Source organism: Hyperolius riggenbachi, chromosome 2 (assembly GCF_040937935.1).
Source record: "Hyperolius riggenbachi isolate aHypRig1 chromosome 2, aHypRig1.pri, whole genome shotgun sequence".
In the NCBI taxonomy this organism is placed as follows: Eukaryota; Metazoa; Chordata; class Amphibia; order Anura; family Hyperoliidae; genus Hyperolius; species Hyperolius riggenbachi.
The window spans coordinates 219,564,890-219,578,153 of record NC_090647.1 but is presented as its reverse complement, the minus strand read 5'-3'; the positions used below and the strand labels follow the sequence as shown (position 1 = coordinate 219,578,153).

Sequence of the window (13,264 nt, the reverse complement as noted above, 5' to 3'; positions counted from 1 at the left end):
CACTGTAGGTTCTCCTTCCGGTAGTAACAAGTGGACTGCCGTGTAGTTCAGCATCCTCTAAAAATATGGGTGTGATGTACTAGACTGTGAAAGGTTTTAGTACTACATATGTGGCATGATGAATAGAATGACATCTGCAAAGCAACTGCCTTTCCGTTACATCTTTGTAGGTTTCCTACATCATTCTACTTTCTAAAGCAGGGTAAACAGTCACATTTCAGAAAACAGTGGGTAAGAAAAATCTGACAGGATATGTACTAGTCAATCTCCTTATGGGTAATTCTTCGTATTGCTTTTAATTCTTTAAAAAAAAAAAAAAAAAAACTCCATGGAAAGGATTTGGACGTAGAGGACGTCAGCCCCGTCTCCGGTGTGTATTCTGGCAGTAGCACGGAACTTTTGCAAATAAAGGAATTCTTGGGAATCCCTCATTAGGAGATGGGCTAGTACAAAACCTGACAGATTTTTACTACCTTATGTAAGTGATAGCTACATAGTGCCCTGCAAATGTACATCTCAAGTATCCATACACATGTATTTTATGTTTTACAATTTTTCATGATCATAATCTTGAATGTGACATACACATTTTAACACATTTCACTATGTAGGCCTTTAAGTTGCTGTACAATGTTGTTGATCACAATATTTTGTCACAATAACAATTCTACCAACAATGCTACAAACTGCATTATGCACCATTGTCTGAATGTGTATGAACATTTGTTTCTAACTCTGTATAGCAGTATGGAAGATGATGGAAGAATCATTAATAATGTAATGATAGGTGTTCCACATATGCATGAAGGAAATTGTAGCACTGTTAGCATTCCTTACTAAGCTGTTTGGAATTCTGTGCCACGTTCATTCATATTTCTCTACTCTCTTCTGCTATTGATTTAGGCTAAAAGGCTGCCACCACTTATACAGACATTGACATGTTAGTGTACTAAGCTAAACACTTGTGAGGCATTTAGCAAGGTTAGATTACTAGGTTGGTCTGACACTGAAATCTACATCTCTGTGCATATATTCCCCCGCCTGCTTAGAAAGAGTCCAGTTTAGCCAGGTTAGATTATTAGGTTGGTCTGTAACACTGAAATCTACATCTCTGTGCATATATTCCCCCGCCAGCTTAGAAAGATTCCAGTCATCTCCGTAAAGTATACAATACAGCAATGTAGATGTAATGGGTTTCCTTTACCCATCAATGTCGTCATAATTTATAGTTTTGACCTATGCAGAGCATGAAAATCAGGCATACAATTTTCTTAGTAAATGCACAGAAATCTAGAGTTTATCTGTTTATTTTTATATGGTAAACAAGTGTTTTCAGGTTGCAGCCCTTTGATACATTGGGTGCAGGGCCGGTGCTATCAGAGTCAGGAGGGGCGATTGCCCCAGGACCCCATAGCCTGTAGGGGCCCCCCAAGGTGTCATCCCCCCATCTTAACTGTTGTTCCATGGGATATCTGCACAGTCTTTAGCACAGAAGCGTCTCACCTGTCAATGAGCATGATCCTCTGCCAGAGTGTGGCAACGTGGGGTGATTATTAGGGGGTGGGGGTTTGTGTTCCAGCTGATAGCTCAGGGGCCTTGGGGAAAAAGTTGGCTGCAACAAGGGGCCCCTAATGCGGCTTATTGGTTGAGGGGGTGTCTGTTTGGGGAGCCCCTGGGTGGAATTTGCCTGGGCCCCACTGTTACTAGAACCCCCTGCCCTGATTGGGTGATGACATTTTTCCCATAAAAATGATAATTTCATAGCTGTATATATTGAATACTTTATACTAACTTTGGCTTGTGTAAGGAAATAAGTGGATGGAGGTGCAGCAATTCATGTGGGTGGAGGAGCTACTAATCCCTGAGCCAAGCCCAAGTGGTGAGAATTTTGGCAGGTCCTAACCATATTCTGTTACCAGGTTTTTTGTTTTTTTAACCAGCATTACAGAAAGTTTTTTTTTCTTAAATAATTTATGGAATGTCTTGCTTAGCATTTATATAGGTTTTATCAATCTGCCAAAGCTGGATTTACCCATTAAATAAAATTCATTTTTAAACAGTCCTTTTTAACTATTTCCAAATCGCCTAACACAAAAGGTTGAACCAACGTTTTTCAAATGAGTAAACAACTGATGCTGAATTCATTTGCATCCACCAAAACATTTTCTCTTACCCAGGTTTTGGTCTCAATTCCCAAATGTAACATAATAGTGAGAAGGGCGCAAGTGACTATAGGTGTCCCCCATGAGAACAAATCAATGTCAGAGTCGTAGAAGGTCTGTAATACAAAGATGATGCATACAGAGTGAGTTCATTTAGGAGTGTCTGCATCACTAAAGGAAATGTATTATCAAACACAGGCAACTTACAAAATATGAGATGAAAAAGCACACGAGACTTTGGTAGAAAGCATCAATCATGTTGCGCCAAAACATATGAGGTTTGTACTCCTACAGAAAAAAAAAAGAAAATGATATTCATCTCTAGTTATTGTTAAAGCATGATGCAATGGGCAATATTCTGCATCTTTGTGCTGGACTATAAAACTATAACAGTGTATAATTAATGTGACACATGTCATAAATAGCACTTGGATAAAAAATAGAAAAATAAACACATTAATATGATAAAAAAAAATCACAAGACTGATCCTGCCACTTTGCATAGCCAAATTTCCATTATGTCCAATACTACTACTTGGAATTAAAACCAAAAGAAGTTAGATACTTACCTTAGTGGTGCCTCTGGATGGTTCACAGACTATTTGGATCCTTCTACAGCTAACCGTTCCAGCACTCGGGTTTAGAAACTAATACTTACCAATGGAGAGGGAAGCCTCTGGAATATTATTAATTAGGCTTCCTTTGGCATTCTCCAATGCTTGCTTGCGCCTTATGCTTGCACAGGTCTGGTCGTGTTGCAGCCGTGCGAGCACAGTTGCGCCTGCACATTAGCATGGAGCCACTTGTGCACAAGCAGCTACAGCTTACTGCAAAGGCATGGCGGTACTTGCCAAAGCACAGTACAGCCTAAAGAGGAGCGTGTCCCTGATCAGATTAATGACAATCCTTTGTCAGTAATCTTTAGAAGGTTCCCGCTTGGCGATGGGGGATTGGAGAATGCCAAGGAAACCCTCATTAGGATCCAAAGACTTCCATCTCCCTCTCCTTAGGTAAGTATTTGATTTTGTACCCAAGTTTCAGCTTGGGTACACTTTAAATTACCAATAGATGAAGAGGGACTCTGTGCTTGAATGGTGAACTCTATGAGGATCTGGGGAACAGGGTTTTTCAACTCACAGGTGAGGTAGTAAGCATCTCAGCAGAGCACATTAACTACCTCTGTGGATTTACACAAAAAATGCAGTTAGGGGTACTTGAGGACTGAGTTGAAAAAAAACCTGCTCTAGATCATCCACAGGCTTCCAATTACTAAGGCAAGTATCCAACATTGCTTCAGATGTTTTTTAAATGTCATTTCTTTTTGCAATAGGTGTTATGTAAGGGTAAATGCAAGACAGGCCAGAGACTACCAAACCTTGCTATGTCTATCATGGCCTACTCACACCATCTATAGATGGTGGTAAAACAAACTTTCAGCTGTTTCTCACCATTGCAGTGATGTGTAAACCGATTGTTTAATGGTGCAATAGCAACATATTGTTTACTTCTCACACAAAATTGCAGCTTAACCACCCAGTTACCTCCATATCTGGTCCACTTCTGTAGAGCTCAGGAACAGCAATCAGCATGTCGGATGGCAGGTCTTTGTCAAGAATCCCAGTAACAAGTTGTGGAATGGATGAGAATAGTAAATTAAAAAATATCAGGTACCACTGATCAATCATGGCTGATCCAGAGAAGCCACAAAAAAACTGGTACCAAAACAAAAGCGCCACAAACATCTAGGGGGGAAAAAAAAAGCAATGTCAGCTTACAGACATATATGTATGCGTGTGTGTATATAATATATATCTAGATATCAGCACGGTGGCGTAGTGGCTAGCGCTCTCGCCTTGCAGTGCTGGGTCCCCAGTTCAAATCCCAGCCAGGGATCTAAAAAGTTACTCACCTACGTAGAGGGAAGACTCGGGATCCCATAGAGCCTTCCCAGTCTCAGTCTATCCCATTGTTCCTCCGCTGTCCCCACTGACCTTTTTGGGCCTCTGTGTGCAGCTTAAGGCCCATACACACATCAGTTTTTTGCGAACACCGGGTCGTTTGAACGTCCCGTCGTTCAGTCGTCCGCACGTGAGATCGGGCGTGTGTACAGACTGTCGTTCGGGTGATAAGACTGATTTTGAGCGATCCGCCCGGCGTTCGCAAAAATCTGACGTGTGTATGGGCCTTTAGTGATATATGGGTAGATTGACCAAGAGACTGAGCTCTCTCTGATGGAATCTGATTAGGAGAGATCTGTTGACTGCCCACACTCTGCAGGTCAATTCACAACAGTTTTCAGCATAAAATATCTTGTGAATAGTCCTTATAGCATCGCCACTGCCCGCTGTCCAACTAAATGTTAATGTGCCCCCTTGGTGCCTGTGCATTTAAATCTCACCTGTTCCAGCTGTCGCGAGTGTCCAGCTACTCCCGCTTCCCCATTCGTGCCCCACGTGGTTGCCACGTATAGCGTGTGGTGCGTGATGTTACCCAGGAACAGGTGAGATTGGAATGCATAGGCACATTAACATGGGGGGGCGGCTGGCTGGGAGTTCCAGTGGTTTTTGCAATATCACACACTGGTACCGCAATCCACCTGACAGTGTCGGCCTAAGATTTCCCAGCATGTTTGATCGATACTGACTTTGGTCCCAAATCGGACGAATCATCGATCGTGCATGCTTTGCAGCACTGATTTTCAGCCGATTTCATAACATTATGAAATCGGAGGATCTATTAAGCCACAAAGACTGTAGATGTATGGTCAACTTAAGTGTAATTAACAGAGGCCATAAGCAATGGCCGCTATACCTGCAGTACTTATTTACAACTTTTTTTTTTTTGGGGGGGGGGGGGGGGGTGGAGAAACAACCACCCCAGTACACATGGTATAAGCCATTACACTGTACTTATACTAGTAGTAAACAATGTACAGTTTGTGCCGTTTCTCCTTGAGTAATCTGCATCAGACTTTTCCTACTGTTTCTACAGGGTTAAGCTTACTTTATAAATTATAATTACAGTGGAGGAAATAATTATTTGACCCCTCACTGATTTTGTAAGTTTGTCCAATGACAAAGAAATGAAAAGTCTCAGAACAGTATCATTTCAATGGTAGGTTTATTTTAACAGTGGCAGATAGCACATCAAAAGGAAAATCAAAAAAATAACCTTAAATAAAAGATAGCAACTGATTTGCATTTCATTGAGTGAAATAAGTTTTTGAACCCTTACCAACCATTAAGAGTTCTGGCTCCCACAGAGTGGTTAGACACTTCTACTCAATTAGTCACCCTCATTAAGGACACCTGTCTTAACTAGTCACCTGTATAAAAGACACCTGTCCACAGAATCAATCAAGCAGACTCCAAACTCTCCAACATGGGAAAGACCAAAGAGCTGTCCAAGGATGTCAGAGACAAAATTGTAGACCTGCACAAGGCTGGAATGGGCTACAAAACCATTAGCAAGAAGCTGGGAGAGAAGGTGACAACTGTTGGTGCGATTGTTCGAAAATGGAAGGAGCACAAAATGAACATCAATCGACCTCGCTCTGGGGCTCCACGCAAGATCTCACTTCGTGGGGTGTCAATGGTTCTGAGAAAGGTGAAAAAGCATCCTAGAACTACATGGGAGGAGTTAGTGAATGACCTCAAATTAGCAGGGACCACAGTCACCAAGAAAACCATTGGAAATACATTACACCGCAATGGATTAAAATCCTGCAGGGCTCGCAAGGTCCCCCTGCTCAAGAAGGCACATGTGCAGGCCCGTCTGAAGTTTGCCAATGAACACCTGAATGATTCTGTGAGTGACTGGGAGAAGGTGCTGTGGTCTGATGAGACCAAAATAGAGCCCTTTGGCATTAACTCAACTCGCTGTGTTTGGAGGAAGAAAAATGCTGCCTATGACCCCCAAAACACCGTCCTCACTGTCAAGCATGGGGGTGGAAACATTTTGCTTTGGGGGTGTTTTTCTGCTAAGGGCACAGGACAACTTAATCGCATTCACGGGAAAATGGACGGAGCCATGTATCGTGAAATCCTGAACGACAACCTCCTTCCCTCTGCCAGGAAACTGAAAATGAGTCGTGGATGGGTGTTCCAGCACAACAATGACCCAAAACATACAGCAAAGGCAACAAAGGAGTGGCTCAAGAAGAAGCACATTAAGGTCGTGGAGTGGCCTAGTACGTCTCCGGACCTTAAAGTGGTCTAACACCCAGCATTTCAACTTTGCTTTAAAAGATTGCTTACAGCTTATAAACTATTATGCCAGATTTTTTTTTTTGCAGAAATTCACTGAATGGATTAAACATGACATTTTAGTGCTGCATTTAGCTAGAAATCCTCCTCAGTGCTTGCCTGTTTAGTTACAAATGTATCTATCTACAATGTAACAAACAAACACTGCTCTGAGAGAACAAAGAGGGCTTCCCCGGCAGGCTTTTCAAAGGTCTATTTGTATTCCAAATAAAGATACATTTGTAACTAAAAGATAAGAACGGATGCAGATTCCTAGTTAAATCCAACACTAAAATGTCATGTTTAACCCATTCAGTGAATTTCTGCTTAAAAAAAAATCTGGCATAATAGTTTGTAAGCTGTAAGCAATCTTTTAAAGCAAAGTTGTAATGCTGGGTGTTAAACCGCTTTAATCCAATAGAAAACCTATGGAGGGAGCTCAAGCTCAGAGTTGCACAGAGACAGTCTCGAAACCTTAGGGATTTAGAGATGATATGCAAAGAGGAGTGGACCAACATTCCTCCTAAAATGTGTGCAAACTTGGTCATCAATTACAAGAAACGTTTGACCTCTGTGCTTGCAAACAAGGGTTTTTCCACTAAGTATTAAGTCTTTTATTGTTAGAGAGTTCAAAAACTTATTTCACTCAATGAAATGCAAATCAGTTGCTATCTTTTATTTAAGGTTATTTTTTCGATTTTCCTTTTGATGTGCTATCTGCCACTGTTAAAATAAACCTACCATTGAAATGATACTGTTCTGAGACTTTTCATTTCTTTGTCATTGGACAAACTTACAAAATCAGTGAGGGGTCAAATAATTATTTCCTCCACTGTATCTCTCTGTTCAAGTGCGCGATACCATCTGTAAACACTGTGTATGGAAAATGGGAAGATACTGAGCTTCTCTAGTGTCAAGAGAAGCAGAATAATAATATATGCTGGAGAGAAAGCAAAATCAGTACTAGACGTATATTGCATTATTGATCGGAGCCCGATTTTATGATATTTTAGGCACACTTTGTTACAAGTACACTACTAATTTAACAATTAATGCTTAAACTGGATCAGCTGCTCAATCATGTAAATGCCAATTTCTGCCTCATGGGGTCCTAATTTGTATTGCTGAAACCTATTCTGATGCTTACTGTACACTTTGAATTGTTAAGTACACACAGCAATAATATGACCTTCTTTGCACACACCTGGCATAATATGCTCAGTTTATGAGGACCATTTATACAAGGGAAATTAAGTGTCCAGAGAAGTAAATTAAGGTTAAAGCGGACCCAAACCAAACATTTTTTTAAATTAAAAATATTTAGTTGCACCACTCTGACACATACAAAGATAAATAAACACTCCTTCAAGCCTATGAGCGTTTCAGTGCATGCTTTTCACCCTTCTCTTTTCATAACTAGGATTATACTGGGGGCAGCCATTAGCAATTCCTCCATTGCTGGACACCACCTACTCCACAAGTTTGCCGGATTTTGTCCCGGCAATTTGAAAGGAAGGGAGGGGTTCCTCCAATAAATGTAAAATATTTTATATTTGTCATCATGCAGCTGAAAAAAGGCTGCGATTTATTATTATAATTTAGAAAATAGATTTTATTTCTGAAATCTTGTATTTTTAATTTGGGTCCACTTTAAGCAGCTTCAACACGGATTTTAGAGATACAACTAATTTGTGTTACTGTGAAGAAAAACAAAAGTTTGCTTTCCTAAAACAGAAAGAATTTGCGATAATTCAGGTTGGAGTGAGCTCGAGATGTCTCCCAGGCACCACTGCTGAATATATGCAAATTAACCATTGTACCCTTAGAAGCTAAACACACCTCCAGAACCGCTGGAATGCAATGATGTGTCAGCTTGTTAATATGTACAGAGCCATAATAATCCAACATGCATACAGACTGTTTCGGATTGTTTGATCCTCATCAGTGCATGGCATGGATTAATTTGGCTCTATGGAGTAGGGCTTTTAAATCCGAGAGGCACAGACTAACCAGCAAGCTCATGGTGACCCAGAACTCATTGGGGTGTGTAAGAGACTGAATGGTCCTTAGTAAGGGGGCTTTTAGGACCATTGTAGTCCCTTACACACCCCAATGAGTTCTGGGTCACCATGAGCTTGCTGGTTAGTCTGTGCCTCTCGGATTTACAAGCCCTACTCCATAGAGCCAAATTAATCCATGCCATGCACTGATGAGGATCAAACAATCCGAAACAGTCTGTATGCATGTTGGATTATTATGGCTCTGTACATATTAACAAGCTGACACATCATTGCATTCCAGCAGTTCTGGAGGTGTGTTTAGCTTCTAAGGGTACAATGGTTAATTTGCATATATTCAGCAGTGGTGCCTGGGAGACATCTCGAGCTCACTCCAACCTGAATTATCGCAAATTCTTTCTGTTTTAGGAAAGCAAACTTTTGTTTTTCTTAACATCGTAGTAAGGGGGCTTTTAGGACCATTGTAGTCCCTTACACACCCCAATGAGTTCTGGGTCACCATGAGCTTGCTGGTTAGTCTGTGTTACTGTGAAGATTGGCAAAAAAAATTAAAAGTCTGCAATACTGCAAATGCACACTAGAGGGTGCTTCCCCTTTATATATTTTTTTAAATGTAAAGGAGAACAAAATGTCACAAGCTTAGGCATTAATTATCAATATTTGCGGTTTGTAGATCTCAAACAGTTAAATGTCATGAATAGATAAAATAGAGGTAAATCAGGAAGGGGGCAAGTTATTTTACACCACTGTATCTTTCTCTTTAGATCAGTTGAATATTTTAAATACATTTTACTTACAGAATTTTTATAGAAGAAATATAGCACCATATTTGCCAGGCGAGAATAGCACCATCGGCCATGAACGAGCAGAAGCTTCTCAAGGTATCGAAACCTAGGAATGGCAAAGTCACTGGCCATTACCGCCTGGAAGGAAAACAGAATCTTTATGGCCAAGTATATGAACAGGAGTACATTCCATAATCTCTCTGTATCAGGTCCAATTGGGCTACTTCAAATATGCAACATATATCTGTTACATACATGTCAAACTCCGGCCTGCAGGACAAATCTGGCCCTAAGAGCCATTTAATTTGGCCCTTTAAGGGGTTTCCCCATTTTGCATTATGTTTGGCCCACTCTAGACCACCAGGGAAGCTATATTGGAGGGGACGCCATAGAACACCAGGGAAGCTATATGGGGGAGGTAGGGGAAAGCACTAAACACTAAGAAACTCTGTATAGGGGAGGGTGGGGGCCACTAGACACCGAGGTTCTGTGTATGGGAGGGAGGACCACTAGACACCAGGGAACTGTATAGGAGTTGGAGGGGAGTAATTGGACACAAGGGAACATTGTAAGGTGGCCAGTAGACATTGAGTTTGGCCCGCGACTTGGTCCCAGTGTTCATTGTCCGCCCACTTTGTATTTGAGTTTGACATCCCTGGTCTAACACATTTACTAGGTGGCTAGTGACTCAACCACAGTCCACTACATTGAGCAAGACCTTACCTCCAGAATATACCTCACAAGTTCAGCGAGTACATATGCAAATAACTCTTATTTGCTCACTGTCCTGAAGTGGTGCATTATGGTAGCAACTTCTAGCTCATGTGAAGATGAATACTTGCAAATGTTTGTTCTAGCATGGCAAAACTGTATTTAGAATTGCTTTAAGAGTACAGGGGCCTTGTAGCTCCTTTATGCCCTCTAGAAAAATATTAGTTACACTGATTCACCATGATTTAACTGGGTACTCTTTAACACCCCTATTTAAAGCGGATCCGAGATGAAAAACGAACTATAACAAGTAACTTGTCTATATATCTTATCTAAAGTTTAGATAGTTTACACAGCAAATCTAGCTGCAAACAGATTTAATAGAAAATGATTATTTCTTCCTGTGATACAATGACAGCAGCCATGTTGTTTGTAAACATTACACAGAGGCAGGCTTATCTGTATCTTGAGCACTCAGCCTGTGAAAAAAACCTAATCCCCCTCCTCCCCTCTGCCTCTGAAATCAATGGCTAGTAACACCTCCTCCTGCCCAGACTCCCTGAAAACTTGTGGGTGTGGTTTATTTAGTTTATAGGGAATTAGAGTGTTAAAACAAAAACAAAAAAGTATTTGGCTTGAGGAATGCCCTATAAACAATAGGAAAGGAACACAATTATGCAATGAGTAAAAGTTCACCTCGGATCCACTTTAAGGATAATCTAGAACAGAGGTTCTCAACGTGTGGTACGCGTACCCCAGGGGGTACTCCCGATGGTTCCAGGGGGTACTCGGGCTTGATTTACTTAACCAAGAATAACCAACTTAGAGTTTTAGAAAATTATAAATCTTATTTAAACAACACCAAATTAGTATTTTAGTTAATTAAAAACAGTAGTAAATGCTTGGAAATTGTTTTGAACTAATTATTGTGTACTACAATTAAATATATATTAGTCAAGGGGTACTTGTGATAATGTTTACTATGCTAGGGGGTACTTGGTGAGTTTAGGGTTTTAAAAGGGGTACATACCAATAAAATGTTGAGAAACACTGATCTAGAAGATCTAAACACTTGGCATCTTGCCTGTATCATCAACATACATCCCATCACCTGGGCAGGAAACATTACCACTGCCATCTTCACACTCCTTCCCATTCTCTCTTGAATAAGCTAAATGGGGAGCTGGCACCACTAGTTGGGCAGGCATAGAATGGTTTCTGCCTCAGGCTGGACCTCCTGACCATGTCTGGAGATTTTTAGGAGGCGTTTTAATAAAATCCTGGGGCATACTTATTACCAATGTAAAACCTAGCTCAGACTCTACATCCGTTTTTTCAAATGATTGAAATATATTTATTGCAAAAAGTATTACTAATACATGTGCAGCTCTACCTTGGACCCCACATCCCTTGTTGGCAAAAGAGTGGGAGTGCTTCTCCATCAGAGAGAAGAACATTTGACACAGTCTACCTTCTCTCTGTGTTGAAACATATGGACTCTTTGTGGTCAGCACTGCAGATACAGTTCTTCCCGGCTAATGCTTGGTTGCTATCTGCAGAGCAGCATTTTGGAGTGGACCAGTTCAGAGTTTGCTCCATTTTGTACCATCTGACTATAATCAACGCATCCGCTCGTCCTGAAAAATGTAGCTTTTCCGGCCTTTACACTAGTGGAAGCAGATCCTATTTTTAAGATTAGGCTCTGTACCTGCTTTCTCAGAGCTGCAAAAATGTACCCACCAGGTATGTTTTTGCAGCAAGTGGGAATGGAGCCTTAAAGGGAACCTTAACTGCCGTGGGAAAATAAATTCACTTACCTGGGGGCTTTCCCAAGCCTCCTGCAGCCGTCCTGTGCCCGCGCCGGTCCTTCGGTGCCCTCCGGTCTCCCTCCGCCGCTAAGTTTCGATTTCGGACGACGGCCAGTCGTCCTCGGGCCTCTTCCGCATTCCTCGTCGTAAACTGCAGTAAAGCGCGTCCGCATGACGCGTTTGGCGTCATGCGATGACGCGTTTGGCGTCATGCGGACGCGCTTTACTGCAGTTTACGACGAGGAATGCGGAAGAGGCCCGAGGACGACTGGCAGTCGTCTGAAATCGAAACTTAGCGGCGGAGGGAGACCGGAGGGCACCGAAGGACCGGCGTGGGAATAGGACGGCTGCAGGAGGCTTGGGAAAGCCCCCAGGTAAGTGAATTTATTTTCCCACGGCAGTTAAGGTTCCCTTTAAAGAGGAACTGTTGCGAAAGTACATTTCTCCCAGAGTAAAATGAGCCATAAATTACTTTTCTCCTAAGTTGCTGTCACTTACAGTAGGTAGTAGAAATCGGACATTACCGACAGATTTGGGACTAGTCCATCTCTCCTTAGGGGATTATCAGCATGGCCTTAATTCTTTATATAGACACTCCCTGAAAAAGATTTATACAAAGATGCTGGCCAACCTCCCTGCTTGCTGAACACTATTTTGGCAGTTGGACGGAGCAACGGCTATTCACCAAGTGCTTTTAAAAATAAAGAAAACCTTGAGAACCCCCTATGAGAAGATGGGCTAGTCCAAAATCTGTCAGTAATGGCAGATTTCTACTTCTTATTGTAAGTGACAGGAACATAATTATGGCTCATTTTACTCTGGGAGAAATGTACTTCTTATTTGTATGTTTTAAATTTTAAGATTTTAGCAACAGTTCCTCTTTTTGTGTGTAATAAAACATTTAAACCTCCCCACACCCTACTCAGTGGGTTTATTAAAATCATGTGTACCCTGCAGAAAAAAAAACAAACCAAAAAATTAAAAATAAAAAAAAAAAATTCATCAATGCTCTTTATCTAAACGGTCATAAAGACACTAGTAAGAGTTTGTGAAACGTTATGTATGTAAAAAAAAAAAAGTACAAATGTGCAATGCACAAAACTCCCAATTATTACAAATAAAGCAGGAAGCTGAACTTGAACAAATGCTCTTCGGGAACACTTGTAAACTAGGTTTGAAAACTGTGAATACAGTCACAGGACTATATGATGCATTACAAAATAATTTCTGCACTAATTTCTTTAAATATGACCCTCCCCACTCCAGCAGATACATATAGAAAATCTAAATCTGCCTTGTGCAGAATACAAAATGGGCTATATCACACGGCAATCCCAGACAAGGGAATCAGCCAATCACAGGCTGCAAGTTAAGCTGGAGCACTGATGTCGTTTTTCCGCTGTGCAATTAGATGTGAAATTTCCTGTAATGTGTATAATGACATCCAACTAGAAGTTAGTTTGATCTGCTGGGTTTAGAAGTTTCTCCAGCAAGTGTAATGAAGTGCAAACAGGAATCATTTTGCTTCACTAAGCA

At 41.2% G+C, this 13,264-nt stretch overlaps 1 protein-coding gene across 1 annotated transcript in view; it reads right to left on the bottom strand.

Moving 5' to 3' along the window:
* ATP10A (ATPase phospholipid transporting 10A (putative)) overlaps window positions 1-13,264 on the bottom strand; it is a 169,196-nt gene that overhangs the window by 5,843 nt on the left and 150,089 nt on the right. Inside the window, exons 17-20 of the mRNA XM_068268154.1 lie at window positions 9,222-9,347; window positions 3,704-3,904; window positions 2,370-2,450; window positions 2,174-2,278 (exon numbers count right to left, since the gene is read on the bottom strand). Coding sequence (XP_068124255.1) covers window positions 2,174-2,278; window positions 2,370-2,450; window positions 3,704-3,904; window positions 9,222-9,347 — 513 coding nt within the window. The remainder of the gene's footprint in view (window positions 1-2,173; window positions 2,279-2,369; window positions 2,451-3,703; window positions 3,905-9,221; window positions 9,348-13,264) is intronic.